This window comes from Vigna radiata, unplaced genomic scaffold (assembly GCF_000741045.1).
Source record: "Vigna radiata var. radiata cultivar VC1973A unplaced genomic scaffold, Vradiata_ver6 scaffold_179, whole genome shotgun sequence".
Taxonomy (NCBI): domain Eukaryota; kingdom Viridiplantae; phylum Streptophyta; class Magnoliopsida; order Fabales; family Fabaceae; genus Vigna; species Vigna radiata.
The window spans coordinates 485,756-501,735 of NW_014542553.1; the positions used below are offsets into that span (position 1 = coordinate 485,756).

The following is a 15,980-nucleotide window of genomic DNA, read 5'->3' on the forward strand; positions in this document are numbered from 1 at the left end:
TTTTCTGATTCAAAAATTAAAAAAATACAATTCAGTCACATTTTTAATGGCCGTAATAAAAAACTACACGATCAACATACCCATCTTACGTCATCTCAATTTGACAGAAAGACCCTATTTCATTCAATTTTAAAAAAATAAGGTCTTAATTGAAACATCGAAAAAAAAAATTGAGATTTTAGACGAAAATAGAGACTTATGAAAACATTAAACCTATATATATTTTGTAAAGTTTTCTACAAACTTAATTGTTTATGAAACTACTTTCATTGTCATTGACACGAAGGTGGTGGTTTTCCTATTATAAGTAATTAATTAAATTTTAAAATGTAATTATAAAATTTGAAAGATAAAATAATAAAATTATTTATATTAATAAGGGTAAAATTAGAAAGAAAGGTAAAAGAAATCAATCTTTTTTATTAATATATAGATTATAAATTGAGTATATAAATTTATTGATTTAATAAATAATTATTAAGTGTTTTATGTTAGCTCTTTTCATTTTTACGTCATAAAAAAATTAAATATAAAATAATTATGATTAAAAATGAAGTAAAAATAAATATGTAATATTATAAAAATAATTATATTTTCTTAAGCTTAAAAAGTAATAAATAAATAGAAACAAAAACCATCTATTTGATTTCCGGACATGCAAATATTTATTTCACATTTTACTTACTTTCTTTTTATGTTTCTGTCATTATAATTTCTCAAACTTTAATTTATGGATTATTATGGTCATTGTAAACACAAGGTTAAGAAATTTAACGTGTAACCGTTAACATATTAATGAACCTAATAAGTTTTTAGATAAATTCAATTATAAACATACTACAGTAACGTCTAAGGTGATAAAACGTATTGTTGTTTATGAAAAATGTGTTCTAAATCTGGGAATAAGAAAGTTAATGTTTTTACTGGATTACTGCTTACTTTTTTTCTAAATTCAAGTACGGTAAGAAAATAATTAATAAACGTTTAATTAACAAGGTAGTGACAAGAAAATTTTTAAATAATTATTAATTTATAATGAATTATTATAATAACTAATTATTTTTTGACTAAAATTGATAATTATTTAAAGATTTTTTTATACTGAGTTAGTAGTTAGTGTTTACATTTTCTTGACGTTTTAGAAAAAGAGAAAGAATGTATGATCATTTTACGATAATAATGAAGGATTAGTCATTTTTCCTACTATAGTCTTATCCTTTATGGTAGTGTGAAACAAATAATAGTTTAAATGGGAGAAAATATAAATATTATGACTAGACAAAACTCAATAAAAATAAGTAAATAAAATTGTGAATAAAGTGAGTCATGGTTTTTCTTTAAATTTATTCAAATTAGACAAAAAGAGAAAGAATTTATTGACGAAAATTTATTAACTGCGGGAGAGGGAAAAGAAAACCCTAGAATCCATCTATACACAATCTTTAGTGTCTAAGAAGAGAGTGAAGGATCGTTAGGTTTTGGCTTTGCATCTGAACATGAGAAAGGAGAGAACATGAGGGAGAGACGCTATCAGAGCACAGAGAGGCACTATCAGGAGAGAAAAGCTTCTTGGTATTTAAAATGATTTTTTGGGGTTTATTGCATGATTTAGGAATAGAGGAAGTATAGTGAATGTTTAAATTGAGGGTTACATGAGAGTAAATGAGAGAATAACTAAGTTTAAAATTCTCTAGTGTTGTGGGTAGGGATGACAACGGGTCGGGTCGGGCACGGATAATGTCTATTCGCAACTCGATCCGATAAAAAAAAATTCACCCGTTATCCGTACAGATACCCGCTTAAAAATATCAACGGATATTTAAAAACACGCGGATATCCGCAAATATTTTAAAAAATATATTTTATAAATTACTAAAATAAAATTTAAATAGAATTACAAAAAATATATAAAATATAAGATAAATTAAATTAAATATAAATTAAATTTTAATTTTTGTTTCGGTCGAATTGGTCCGAAGGTCGGTCGTTCTTCTTTGCTTTGTTATCTTTTGATCTTCAATCCTTCCCGAGAATGTCATCCACTCCGATGGGTTGTTGACCTGTAAAAGACACTCTAACACTCAAGTTAGATATGTTTCATAAAGGAAGGACTATATTTTATTAGGATAGAAGAGGATGATTTATATCTAGACAATTGTGAACACTTTATAGTTACATTTGATTTATGAAGTTTTCTAAATTCAGTTAAAATAAATAGAAGTTTTTATACAATTCGTATTCTGCAATGGTATCAGAGTTAATTTTTCAAAAATTTGTGTAAACTTGTGGCATCCCAAAATTAGGGTGTTACACCAACAATAACATCTATAAGTAATATCTATCGATAATGTTGTAATACTTGTTTATCAATGGTTTTGTCCGTCGAATTCAGGTTTTTTGTATTGAATGGGAGAATTAAAATGAAATTTCAATATTATAAGAGGAAGTGTTTATTTCCAAATAAATATTGTAGTTTGTCTCTTGTTGAGTTCCAATCAACCGAATCTCACATTTTCCAAAAATAGAGTCCAAAAAAAAACTTATGATTTAAATCTTTTAATATGTGCACTTTGAGCTCACACTGTAAATGTTGACTGTGTCCAATTCAAACAATGTATTGGTAATGGTAATTTGTGCAACTTGAATTGAAACTGCAGATAACACAAGTTCATAAACAAATGTCAAAGGCATTGCGGAAAGATCTTTATGAAGATAGTGATTTACATCTTTTGATAGTTGTTAATCTACTAAAAATTATAAGATTTAAACAATACGGTACTCGCTCTAGACTCTATTGCAAAAATGTGAGATTGAGATGATTGAAACTCAACATGTGACAAACTACTACATTCATTTGGAAAAGAGGGGAAAACATTAAATAAAGAACATACACTATGAACTTGAAATGTTATTCTTATTGGATTTAAGATGTTAAGATGACCAATTTTTTCATGATGACCATGAAAAAGGTTACTCAACCAATCTCATGCATTCATCACATATAATTGGCTTTACTACTTTAAACTAGAACAATTAAGTTCATGCTTGCATAAAACATAAGCTGTCTTAGGTGATAGTTGTAATAATCCAAATCTGGTCATTATTAAATAATAATATTTTGTACAAATGTGTAAATCTATATACCACGTATTTATAGTCCTCCAAAATTTTAAATAATTTTAAATCAATCTTATTAGTGAGGAGATACTATCGAATACATGAAAACATAAATGTATACATGTGTTCATTCCTATTTGCAACAACATCATAAGCTTGTTGTCAATCCTCACTATTGCCACTGAAATGTCTACTTCCATAAATATAAACATACATATATAATCATCGAAGATGAAAACCATAAAAAAAATTCAAGGATAAACAATTCACATTGAATCATAATACATATAACTTTATTATCATCAATTTAATTTAAACAATTTATATCATACCAAAATAATATACCAAATATTTTGGATAAATTCATTAATTTCACATTATAATATCTTGACAAAGATTCAAATAATTTTTTTCTTATGGCTAGTAAGGATAAATAACCTAATATATATATATATATATATATATATATATATATATATATATATATATATATAACCTAAATAAAAATAAGTTATGAACCCCTCACTAAATAAATTAAATAAACAAAATAATAAATATAAATAAAAATGAAGTTATTAACACCTCACTAAATAAAATAAACAAAAAATAATAACAAATATAAATATAAATAATATTATGAAAACCTCACTAAATAAATGAAATATAAAATAAATAAATAAAATGGTTATGAACATCCTACTAAATAAATTAAATAAACAAAATAATAAATAAATAAAATTAAATTGTAGCGTTATGAAAATGTTACTAAATAAAAATAAAAATAAAAATAAGATAATAAACATATAAATTTAATAAATCAAAATGAATAAATAAAAATAGTGTTATGAAAATGTTACTAAATAAATCACATAAACAAAATAATAAATATAAATATAAATAAAGTTATACACACATCATTAAATAAATTAAATAAATCAAAATAATAAATAAAAAAATAAAATTATGGATACCTCATTAAATAAATAAAATAATAAATGCAATAAAAATAAGAAACACACATAATTAGGATAAATAAATATAATGAAATAAAATATATAAAAATGATAAATATCTAGCTTTTCTTATATTAAAATATTCTGTCCAAGTAAAATTTTATTTCTCAATTCATTTTATGATTTCTTCAAACTACTTTAAATCTATTTTAACATAGATTAAATATTTTTTTTAAAATAAAAAAGAAAAAGGAAATAGAAAAAAATGAGAAAGAAAGATTCATGAGTGCATTTATTAGAACTCGTCTTGTTTCACTTCTCCTTTTAACATTATATAAAAAATTTATATTATTATTATATTATTATTTTAATATTATTTTTTTCATACATTCACAAGCATGTAATAGTAAAACCGATTCTCTATTTAAATATTATAATAGTATTTCACATTTAGTAATTTATGATAGTTGGGAGGAAAATTGTTTCTTACCTCAAATGTGAAAATTATAGGTTTAATAATTATAATAGTTTCTATTTTCAGTGACTTTTTTCAATTAAGTCCCTCATTTTTTTTTTCTCGATTGAGTCTTTATTTTTGAAAAATTGAAGTAATTAGGCCACTATCGTTAGTTCCGTACTAACACCGTTAAAAAGGCTGACACGTGTTAGCTCGTGATTTTTTTGAATTTTTTAAATATATTTTTATTTTATTTTTTTAAAAATAAAATTTGCCACATGTCAAGTTGACATTGTGCCACGTAACAATGACAGTGTGAGGTGACACTGACAGTGCCACGTGTCACTGTCAAACCACCTGTCATTACGTTTGTTTCAATTTGGTCTCTGTATTTTTATTTTGTTCCAATTTAGTCCCTGTATTTTTATTTTGTTCCAATTTGGTCCTTGTATTTTTATTTTGTCTCAATTTAGTCCTAATTTTTTTAAAAATCTAAAAATATTTTTTCCTTCCCAAATAAAATATAGTATGTACATTTTCCAAATTTTTGTCTTTAAATTTGTTTCTGTTAAGCAAATTATTAGTAATGATGTATTTCAAATCGAAATATTTAACTCTAGAAACTTTTTGTTAATTGTTGAGAAAATATTGAGACTATACTTGTGTAGATTACCTTCACAAAAATATTTATTATTGAAATGTTAACTTTTATAAGTTACTCATTCATATTATTTAGGTTAAATGATTTCTTTACTACTATATAAATAAAAATGTGTCATATGTTGGTTTGTAATTTTTTATTTTTTTAATAAAAAATTAATTTGTATAAATTTCTTTGTAAAAAACAAAATTGTTTAGTTTTTTAAAAATATAGGACTAAATTAAGACAAAATAAGAATATAGGGACCAAATTGAGACAAATTAAAAATATAGGGACCAAATTGAGACAAATCTAATGACACGTGGTCTGATAGTGACACGTGGCACTATCAGTGTCACCTCACATTGTCATTGCCACGTGGCTCAATATCAACTTGACACGTGACAATTTTTTTTAAAATAAATAAATAAAAAAAATAAAAATAAAAATAATTAAAAATATATTTAAACAATTCAAAAAAATCACGAGCTGACACATGTCACCCTTTTTAATGGTGTTAGTACAAAACTAACGACACTTACCTAATTGCTTCAATTTTTCAAAAATAGGGACTCAATTGAGAAAAAGAAAAAATGAGGAACCTAATTAAAAAAATTAGCGAAAATAGAAACGATTGGAATGATTAAACCAAAATTATATTTCTTACTACAAAACATCCAATATAAATCCAATCGATTAGAGTGAAGATTATCTTAAAATCATATTATAAAAGTTTGAGTTCAATGCAATGATTAACGAATTTGGAATTAGATTGTTATTGAAATAACTCGAATCAAGAGAAATTTATGACATTAGTTCAAACTAAGAAAATTTTTCTCTAAGCACATATCTTTAAATGGTAATCTCAACGGTTAAAATGATGTAATATGTCTTAAGAATTTTGGATAAAAATTTTATCTTGATCCAAGGCTAATGAAGCGAATTTTTTACCAAGACAATTCAAAAAAGTATTTAGAGACCTAACTTTTAAACTAAAATGTTGGAATTATTTCTTTTAAGATAAGCTTCCAATTTTAAATCCCATCAGTTACGGAGAAAAATATTTTAATAATAATGCTCTATAAAAATTTTAGCCTAATCCATTGATTGGAAGGAAGTGATAACAATTTTATTGAGATGACTTAAGAATAGAAATTAGTTGGCATTTCAAAATCATCTTTTAATTTTGACAAAGTCTTTGTTTCTTAATTTCTCAATTTACTTATAAAAATATATTTAAATAAAAAAATTTGAATATAAGTAACATAAAAGAGAGACTGTCACAATTATACATCAAATATTATTTATATTATTTATAGGGTTAAACATGTTTTTATTATCTAAACTATCAAACAAATTTGTTTTTAATTTTTATTTCAAACTAACTTACATTTTGGTCATTATCTTTCAACCTGAATTTTACGTTTTCAAAAGTAAGAATGTTAAAAATAAGATGAGGTAACTAATGGTGGTGTTGTGCCAAATATTTTTTTTTCTGAAATCTTTCCTGACTCCTCTCCCTCCGGCTTTGCCACAGTCACTTCCGGCACCACCTCTAGTGTCACCTCGAACACCTCCACCGTGATTGCGAGTTGCCCCTTCCTTTCCACGGCCGCCCTCTGGAGTCGGATTTTGAAGTCTTTCACCTCTGCCACAGTGAAACTCAGTTCCTTGCCCATTTAGAGTTGTTGATGAGATCGACCAAGGATGGTTACCCTTTTTCGGTTTTCTAAGCATTCGCTCCCTCTCTTTCATCATCCACTATTTCTCTCCGTTTTTTGGTCCAGCCAGAAAACTTCTCCCGTTCGTCGGAAAACCACTTTTGTTTTCGGTTTTTGGCGTTTCCAAAGGAAGCTGATTTCGGTATTCTTATTCTTGCGTGACATTCTTTCTCAATTTACTTTTGTTGCTTTCTACAAGGCGTTGGATCTCTCTGTGACGCGGTTTTAGCTTTCTATTCGATGTTCTTCGAGAATGTGGCGAGCCTGGTTGTTCTTCAAGAGTCGCGCTTAATCTTCATCATTCTAGATCATTGTTTAGGGTTTAGATTCATATTTTTATCGTGATTTTTTTTCTGGGTATTCTTTACACAAGTTAGCAAAGATAGAGGCCTACAGGGAGCGACTTAGTAATGAAATGGTAGGCTCATCATGTTTTATTCAGATTTTTTTTTTTTTTTTGTATTGGCTTTTAATTTGGTTTTTGATTCTCTAATGCTTAGAACTCTCCAGATAATGTATACTATTTTGTTCTTCGTTCAGATCTCGGACATTGTTACGATATTTTACAATTTAGATGTGATTGCTTTTGTTTTGTTTGCTTGAATAATGAATTTTTCGAATCACGCCTTGTAATATTTTTCTTTTCCCCTCGTTCTTGTTTTTCATGTTTAGGCTTCAAAGTGTGATATACAATTGATGTTCTTGAGGGATGCTTAAGGTGCATTTTCTACGTGTGGGTATTTTTTATACCAAATGAATCTACTTACTCAAACACTAACCAACCTTGGTTTATCTCATCAACAAGGGTAAATATTTAGATCTTAGAATTATAAATTATTTTTCTTGTAAGATAATTCACTATTTATATAGTATAAGTTCATTAATTAAAATAAAAGAAAAGTATACTTTCATTTAAGGATTATTAAAAAAATTATTTTATATAAAATATTTAACTATGGAATTAAAAATTATTAGTAAATGTGATGAAACTAGAGGATGTTAAAATAGTATTTAAGTGTTAGATGGTTGTATTTAAGTCCCTCAATATTATTAGTTCAATGGGCATTGACATGTTTTGTTTCGTAGGTTTGATGTGACTGTGGAGAATAAAAATGGAAAAATATTTTCTTAATAATTCTTTTTTATAATCTTTTTATAACGTTTATAAGAAATTCATACATACTAATAAAATAATAACATAAAATCTATTATAAAAAATATTAAAAAAACTTATTAAAATATCATAATTCTACGAAATACCTATATTAAGATTACTCAGAAAAAATATCGTTATCAAATTATTAATGGATCTCAATTCCGTTGATATGTCCATTTTAACGACAAAGTATATATTGTCAAAAATTATCAAAATAATTATAAATTTTTGTACAATTTTACAGTCTAACAAATTATCAATGAATTTTATATCGTTGAAAAAAAATCGAGTTACCGATAAAGTATTTGTCTTATTAGTCCATAATAATACAGTAAAATATAAGGTTTGTTCATCATTCATTAAGAAAGTTGTGAGATTTGTATTGTTTGTGTTTTAGATGTTTGTCGAAAAAACAAGGGCGGTTCTTTAATGGACAATGATATTTTAATAATCTTTTTTTTAATAATTTTTTTTATAATAGGACGTTTTATTGGTTTGTTTAAATTTATTTTAAAAAAAAATTAAAACAGACTAATCATAAACTATAATTGTCAAAAAATTACGAAAGAAAAAATTGTTAAAAGATACTTTTTTTTTTCCTTCTTTCTTCAATTTCCTATGTTTGCTATTTGATTCGCTGATAAGTATAGACTTGCTATTGGCTTCCAGCAGCAACTTATTGAATACTTATCAGCCAATGATGTTGCTGATAACTATATATTTATTGAATAAGCATAGCCACTTACGACTTTCTCTGACTTTCTGAGCAACACGTTTTCAGATTTTCTATATAGACTGCAGCCTTCAGGCCAATATTGTCAGAGACTGTTTTTGGTATATGTAATTTTGATGGTTATTTTAATTGTCTAAAATTTTATTTGGAACAGTTTTTTATTCATAAAACTTGTAATTTTAACTTTTATAACCTTTTTTTTTCGTAATGTAACACCATGCTTTTTATCTAATACATATTTGATATACTAGGTAACTTATATTAGATAAACGATGTTATTTTTTTTCATTTTCACACTAATCATCCCTACTGTGATATGTTTTCTATTAACTACTCAGTGATGCAACGATACAAATTGTTTCTAGCGTCTTGCACTAAAACTAATGGGCGTTCAAATACAACTTCATCAGGTTAATATTCATTGGAAAGCAAAACACATTTTTATATTCATTTGACATAAAATATAAGAGTAAAAGATCATAAAAAAATATATTTTTTATTTTTTTTCTAAAAAGAAGAAAGTAAAAAATAAAAATAAAAATAATATCAAATAAATATAAAAAATTTATGTATGTCAAAAATATCCTTTTTCATTCTTGAAATATTTTATTTAGACAAAAAAAATGACATTTTGATACACATCTTTTATATTCATTTGACATTACTATTTTTTATTTTTTTACTCTTTTATGAATAAAATACAAAAATTCATTCTTTTATTACCATTTTTATCCTTGTAATATATATCAAATTAATGTAAATGTTTAGACAAACACTAGGCACCAACTTTTGAGGGTGTGGGGACGTAATAATTTTTGACACTCACATTATTTTGTTGTGAACATGCATCAACCACAATAAAATTTATAAGATTTGCATGCCTTATTCGCTTGTCATTTTTTGGTGGAAGTTTTTAAAATGATTTCTTTTAGCATAAATGTTGTGCTTGCATGCATTAAAGCCAATTATTATTATTATTATTATTATTATCTAAAATTAGAGCTGTCAAAATGCATGGATCACCCGTTTTGACAGTATTAATGTCTTGTTCACAGATTTGGGGGAGACTAATTGAGATGATTTGATGATAATCTTTTTGTTTTGTTTATTTGAATACATTTGAAAGCAAGTGAGAGTGAATTTGGAAGTAAATTTTTTTAATCTCTCACATAAATAAAATCTTACACTAATTCTCACAAATTTTACTTCCAAATCTACTCTCACTTACCTCCAAATCTATTCAAATAAACAACAACAAAAATTACCTTCAAATCCTTTCAATTTCTTTCTTCCAAATCTACTCAAGTGAACAAGACCTAAGTGACTAACCCGTAATAAATTGGACCAGGTTGGACTGGATTACCCGTTTTAACAACTCTATCTAAAACTATGCATAAAGGGGTGCCAAAATATAAACCTGAAGCACAGGCACATATACTTGAGACATCCACTCCTTACGTCAAATTAAACTAAAGCCAACAGAAGCAAAGGGATACCACAAATTACAGAATCACATCGGTTCAATGCATTGGTCATAAAGAAACAAGAACAAAATCTAAGTATTTAATCTTACATATATCATAAACAAATCTACGTTTCCAGATAATTAAACACTGATACTCCCACCAGCTCAACACTAGCTAGTACCTGCAACAATCCATCATCAATACAAAGTATTTTACATCATTAACTAATGACAAATATTTAAAAAAAAAAACTTTGAAACGATAATTAATTAACAAATCCGTATTATAAGTACATCTTTTTCTTAAAGTGTGTAATTTGTTTCTCATATACGAGTTTGATTTTAATTTACAAAAGGTGAGATATCATATATGGTGCATATATGTGTCTATCATCATTCTTCATGTCATTAGTTTCGAATATAATGTACATATAACTGTCTTTCTTTAACTCTTTTTTTTTTTTTCATTATAAGTTAATTTTGCTAAATTGACTCAACAATTTATAAATGGTTAATCAGAAATATAAACTTTATTAATAATATGTTAATTAAAAATACAAATTTCTTGTTCCTACTTTTCAGATCGAACTCGTGGAAGAATCAATAATAGCTATATGATAGGAATAATGCCAATACAAAACCTATTGTCTTTGACAGCTGATAAGCTGATGACCATGTGTATGTCTTTATGTTTACTTTTATATATTTCCATCAAACCCTAAATTATAGCTATATAGCCTCTATAATTAAATGAAATGATATTAAAAATTGTATATGTTATAAAAAGGAATATAACAAAAAACCGATATTGTATAAGCTATTTGATAATTTTATGCATAATAAATGCTCAGTTTTTTTAATCAAATTAATTAACAAGTGCCCTTATTTTGATAAAAAAATAATAATTAACTAGTGCTCTTAACTAACTCAAATTGTCATATATATGGTTTAGTGTTAACAAAATTGTGAATAAAATTATAATATAAATAGATAAATAGCGTGGCTTTTGTCCCCTCTTTTTGCCATCAGATTGGCTGGCAAAAGGTCACAACAAGAGAATGCAACTTTTTAAGATTATTGAGAAGATGTTATTTTGACTTCCATGCTTGGAATTTTTCAGGGTTATTTTGTAGGAGGGACCCATTCATTGTGAATAATTGGTCCATGTCTATCATTTGGAAAATGACCTCTTGCTTGAAAATGCATGCATACATATCTCTAGTATATGCTATACGTAGTAGTTGTAAATTTATAAGACATTGTCGTGTTAAATGATAGAGTAACGATTATTTGAGACACTTAAACTTTTTATATTTTGTTTAATATTATTATTTCTTTTTCTTTTTAATAAATATAAAAATTTATACTTTTATAATCATTTTACTCTTATGTTTTATGTTGAATGTCCTAGTATTATTATTCTAAATGATAAGGTACATGAGTATTTTTTTTACAAGCTAAGGTTTCTAGTAAAGATTACAGGAAAAACATTGGTTTTACAATCATTATTTATTGAAAGTTGTACATCGACTAAAGATAAAATCAATTAAATATATATATAAATTGGTGAAAACCTCATTTTACAAGTTATTTCTAATATTATTTTTTATAGAAATAAATTTGTCATAAAGCTTTTTTGTTTAACTGATGAAAATTGGTTTAATAATATACATATTACGAGTTTAACCTCAGTATTATAAAGATTAAAATCACAAATATTAATACAAAGATTGTTATTAGAGAAAAAAAAAAGGTATAAGCAAAGTTGCCAACAGTATTAAATTTATGCCATCAAATTAACATGCTCTAACCTAAAATCATGTTACGAGGGACGTTTGTGGAAAAATTGAAGATTAAACGTTAATTGTGTCTTTTGTGTTCCAATGCATGATTTACTGCAAATATTTTTCTACTAAAAGGCATTGCAGGAATGGGAATTTTGGAGCTGCCATACCTTAAATTGAAAGGAAATAACTTGAGTCATTGCCTTCATTCATATGATTATCATCAAGGTTTAACCCTGCTGCACTCACTTCCTCACCTTCTGGTTTGAGATTCTTAACATCAAGATCAGGGTGGATTTTCCTCTTCAACATCTTCTTCATCAGCTACACAGCATTACAAATTACTTAATCAAATTAATTCAAGCAAATCTGCAATCTGTTCTTTCAACACTATATACATACACACACATATATTCCAAGAAACAACCAAAATTTTGAGGCTGTATTTATATTATTATTCAATTACAATCCATTATATATATTTGCTATTTTAATTTTTATAATAATTGTTTGAAGAACCATATGACATTGGTAATATTGCAAGTGGTATATGAATGAAAATCTATTGAATATGAAACTGTTTTTCTGTAATAACTTACTTTTTTTATATCTTTCATTGGATGGGGATTGTCCTTAACGCGTGGAATGAGCTTCTTGGCAAAAGAGAGTCCATGCTTTGCTTTAAGGTTTGGTTTTTCACTTGAAGCAAGTTGACAGACTTTGGCAGGGTTAAGCTTTATCTTAACATCAGAATCAGCTAAGAAAAGATCAGCCAATGTGATCCTTTCTCCTTTCTTCTTCTTTTCATCAGCCTCCATATCGTATGATTCCATCACTTCATCACAAATCACAGGTGGAGCCATCACAATTTCGTTGAAACTCACCACATCTCCATCATCATAGTTTTCACTGACAATATCCTCAAAGTTGTGCTCAAATGTGTTGTATATCAATGGATTCAGTTCCTCGTGCTCAGGACTATAGCACTTTTCCTCTTCCTCATCCACCATGATGCTGTTCTCTCCTTCACCCTCTTCTTGTTCAACTTCAATTTCCAAAGCAAAGTATTCTTTGTGGGGGTTCATGGACTTCAAGGGATCATAGCCAAGAGTTCCTATGGTTAGAATGCCGTCTTCCCATCCACCAAGTGATTCAGTAAGGGCAACTTGTTTCAGCAAAGCTTGACTATCCGCGTTGTTGATTGCAGGTTCAGTTTTTTTCATGTTTGAAGCAAACCCATCTGCGTGAAAGCCAGAATATTCATTAGAAGAGAAGATGACACTGCATAAAAAAAAACCTTATCGTACTATTCAAGGTTGGTTAAATGGATCACATGATCCCATTCAGTTGGTTAAACAGTAGAGTTCATCAGAGAAGAAAAGTTGCCACTCTCTTGAAAAAAGGAACAAACAGCCTATGTACATAATCATGGAGATTTGTTCATAGGCACCATATTTGAAGCTTGTGAAGGATGAGACTTATTAAATTGTAAGAGAAGTTATAGATATAGGTCAAACCTTTCAGAGAGTTATGGTGAAACCTCTTGTGCACCCAATTGAAGATCTGTGACAAAAACATATATATGAATACCTATAAGAACACTACATATGATAAACTTCCAACCTACAAGGACTAAAGGAAAAGTAGTACAAGAAATTGAAAATATGCATGAAGAGGAAAATGGTTGTGTGCATGGTTTCAATTCAATTCAATCATCACCTTCATTGTTTTTCTCGTTCAGAAAAGCTGGCCAGAGAATGGGGCTGTGCTGGGTACGTAATATTGAAATGGGTGAAGGAGTGTGGAGGTCAACATAATAAGGAACAGGAATAAACCCGCAAAGAGGACCAACATTGGTGGTTGAACTAGGCTGTGCCACGTGGTCACTGGCCCCCATGTTGTTCAACCATGTTCGTGTGTCCGTAGCATAGTATGCTTAAAGAGTCATCATGTTAGTCTTCTCATCAGTACTTGTTCACTTTCACGTTGCACATGCTGATGGGGGGTTTTCATTTACAGAAACGTTTGGTGTTGTTTGTTTGTTTTAGATATTCTTGGAATTGGTTTTGCAATACTGTTGACTATATATAATTGAGAAATGTATTCAAATTAGTTTTAATCACAAATTTGGTATTGAAAGTTACGTTACGGCGTGTATAAAACTAGTAGGCCTCTTCTTCGATGATTAGTTTCTCTTTGTTGCCAATGTTTAACCCAAAATGACATGAGTCATTTTAACAAGCAGTTTGGGTGCAATCTAAAAACCAGTTCGTATTGGTCCAGTTCATTTCCTAGTTGAATGTTTCCTGTGCGTACTTCTCAATGACATAATCTTTTGAGCACCGTGAATCACTCAGAAGTAAAATACTCATACCTGTTAAAATCCATGCATAAAAGCTACATTAAAATCAGTTTAATTTGTTGGAAGTCTTAAATCGACTAAAAATAAGACAAATTCGTAGTATATAAATGAATGCAAACCTTAACTTACAAGCTGGTTTCCTGAGAGTTGAGTTAAACTTAAAGTCCACTTCTAATATTATATATATTAAACATGTTCAAATTATATTAATAACTGATTTAGACAGTTTCATACAAAAAAAAAATTATATATTCATGTATCTATAAAATACTAAACAATTTTTTTAGCATCAATAATTAAAATTTTTTTCTTTTAAGTAATGTAACCTTACTTAAATGATATTGGATAATTTTTTTAATATAAATTTTATAGTAACATATTTTAATATACACAAATCATTGCATATTAATTACATATATTAACAATATATAAATAGGTTGAATCCTTAAGAATATTTAATTATCATGAAAAATTATATGAAAGGTTAACTTATATTCTAATTAATAAAAATTATTTTTTGTAAGCAAAATTTTATTTATAGTTGAGTAAAATATTTTGTCTTAAATACATCAATGTATAACTAGGTCAAATAAAAAGATATAAATAAAGACAAGATTCAAGCACAAACAAAATAGGAAAGAGAAGACTGATGGTTTATGCATGTATTTTTAATTTCGTAAATTTTTATACATAAGCGTACTAGTTGGTTTATTTTATTTAAAATTGTTTTTATTTCAGATTACACTCTTGTTTTTTTTCCCTTCTAAATAAATGTTTTAAAAGTATAAATTAGGTTGAAATAAATGGAATGATAAGTGAAAAAAAAAAATTATAGATTGATTATGAGTAACGTATTATAATGGAGATACGTAAAGTCAAATGAAACAAAAATAAAAAATAAAAAAAATTCTATGTTTTGGAATTTGATGTAGGTTTATCCCAAGAGACCATTAAAAAAAATAGAAAGATAACATAAGAGAGAAAAAAAATCTTTTAATCGAGAACAAACAAATATTGAATAAAAAAAAGTTAATTAATACTAAAAGGCAATGTTATTTATTTACAGTATAACAAAATCTTTAAATAACAACTAATGTTAAAAATAAAAAATAATTAGTCAATAATTTAGATAATAATTTATAAACTAAAAATTATTAATATTTAAAACAGTTTCTATTATAAATAAAAGAATATAATTGATTTATGAATTATATCAAAATTTATATCTACGTTAAAGTTTGTGTCTGGAATTAGACTTGATGTTGTTTATTCTATATAAATTTTATCCAAGTTTATGCAAAAACACGGTAAATAATATTGGTAGAGAACTTTAAGAGTTATTAGATATTTGAAGAGACATGTGAGATAAGGTATTCTATTACAATACGATATTAAATTATAATTACAAACATTCTTTAAAACTTCCTCAGTCTTCTTTAGTATGTTGGAAAATAATGAAACAATAAATAATATCTCAGTTTTACATGAAACTATATCAAGTAATAAATACTATTATCTCGAATAGGACTTGCATCACGATTTTTGCATTTATAATTTATTTTGACAATAAAGTCACAAAAGAACACAAAATC

At 26.7% G+C, this 15,980-nt stretch overlaps 1 protein-coding gene across 1 annotated transcript; it reads right to left on the reverse strand.

Annotated features, from left to right (window-relative positions):
• Positions 1–10,259: 10,259 nt before the first annotated feature.
• On the reverse strand, positions 10,260–13,862 carry LOC106780341. The gene is made up of 5 exons (XM_014668617.2): positions 13,746–13,862; positions 13,544–13,589; positions 12,626–13,266; positions 12,197–12,350; positions 10,260–10,424 (listed from the first exon to the last, which is right to left on the reverse strand). The coding sequence occupies exons 1-4, from the start codon at positions 13,749–13,751 to the stop codon at positions 12,198–12,200; spliced, it is 846 nt and encodes a 281-aa protein (XP_014524103.1). The 5' UTR covers positions 13,752–13,862; the 3' UTR covers positions 10,260–10,424; position 12,197.
• Between the last annotated feature and the right edge of the window lie 2,118 nt (positions 13,863–15,980).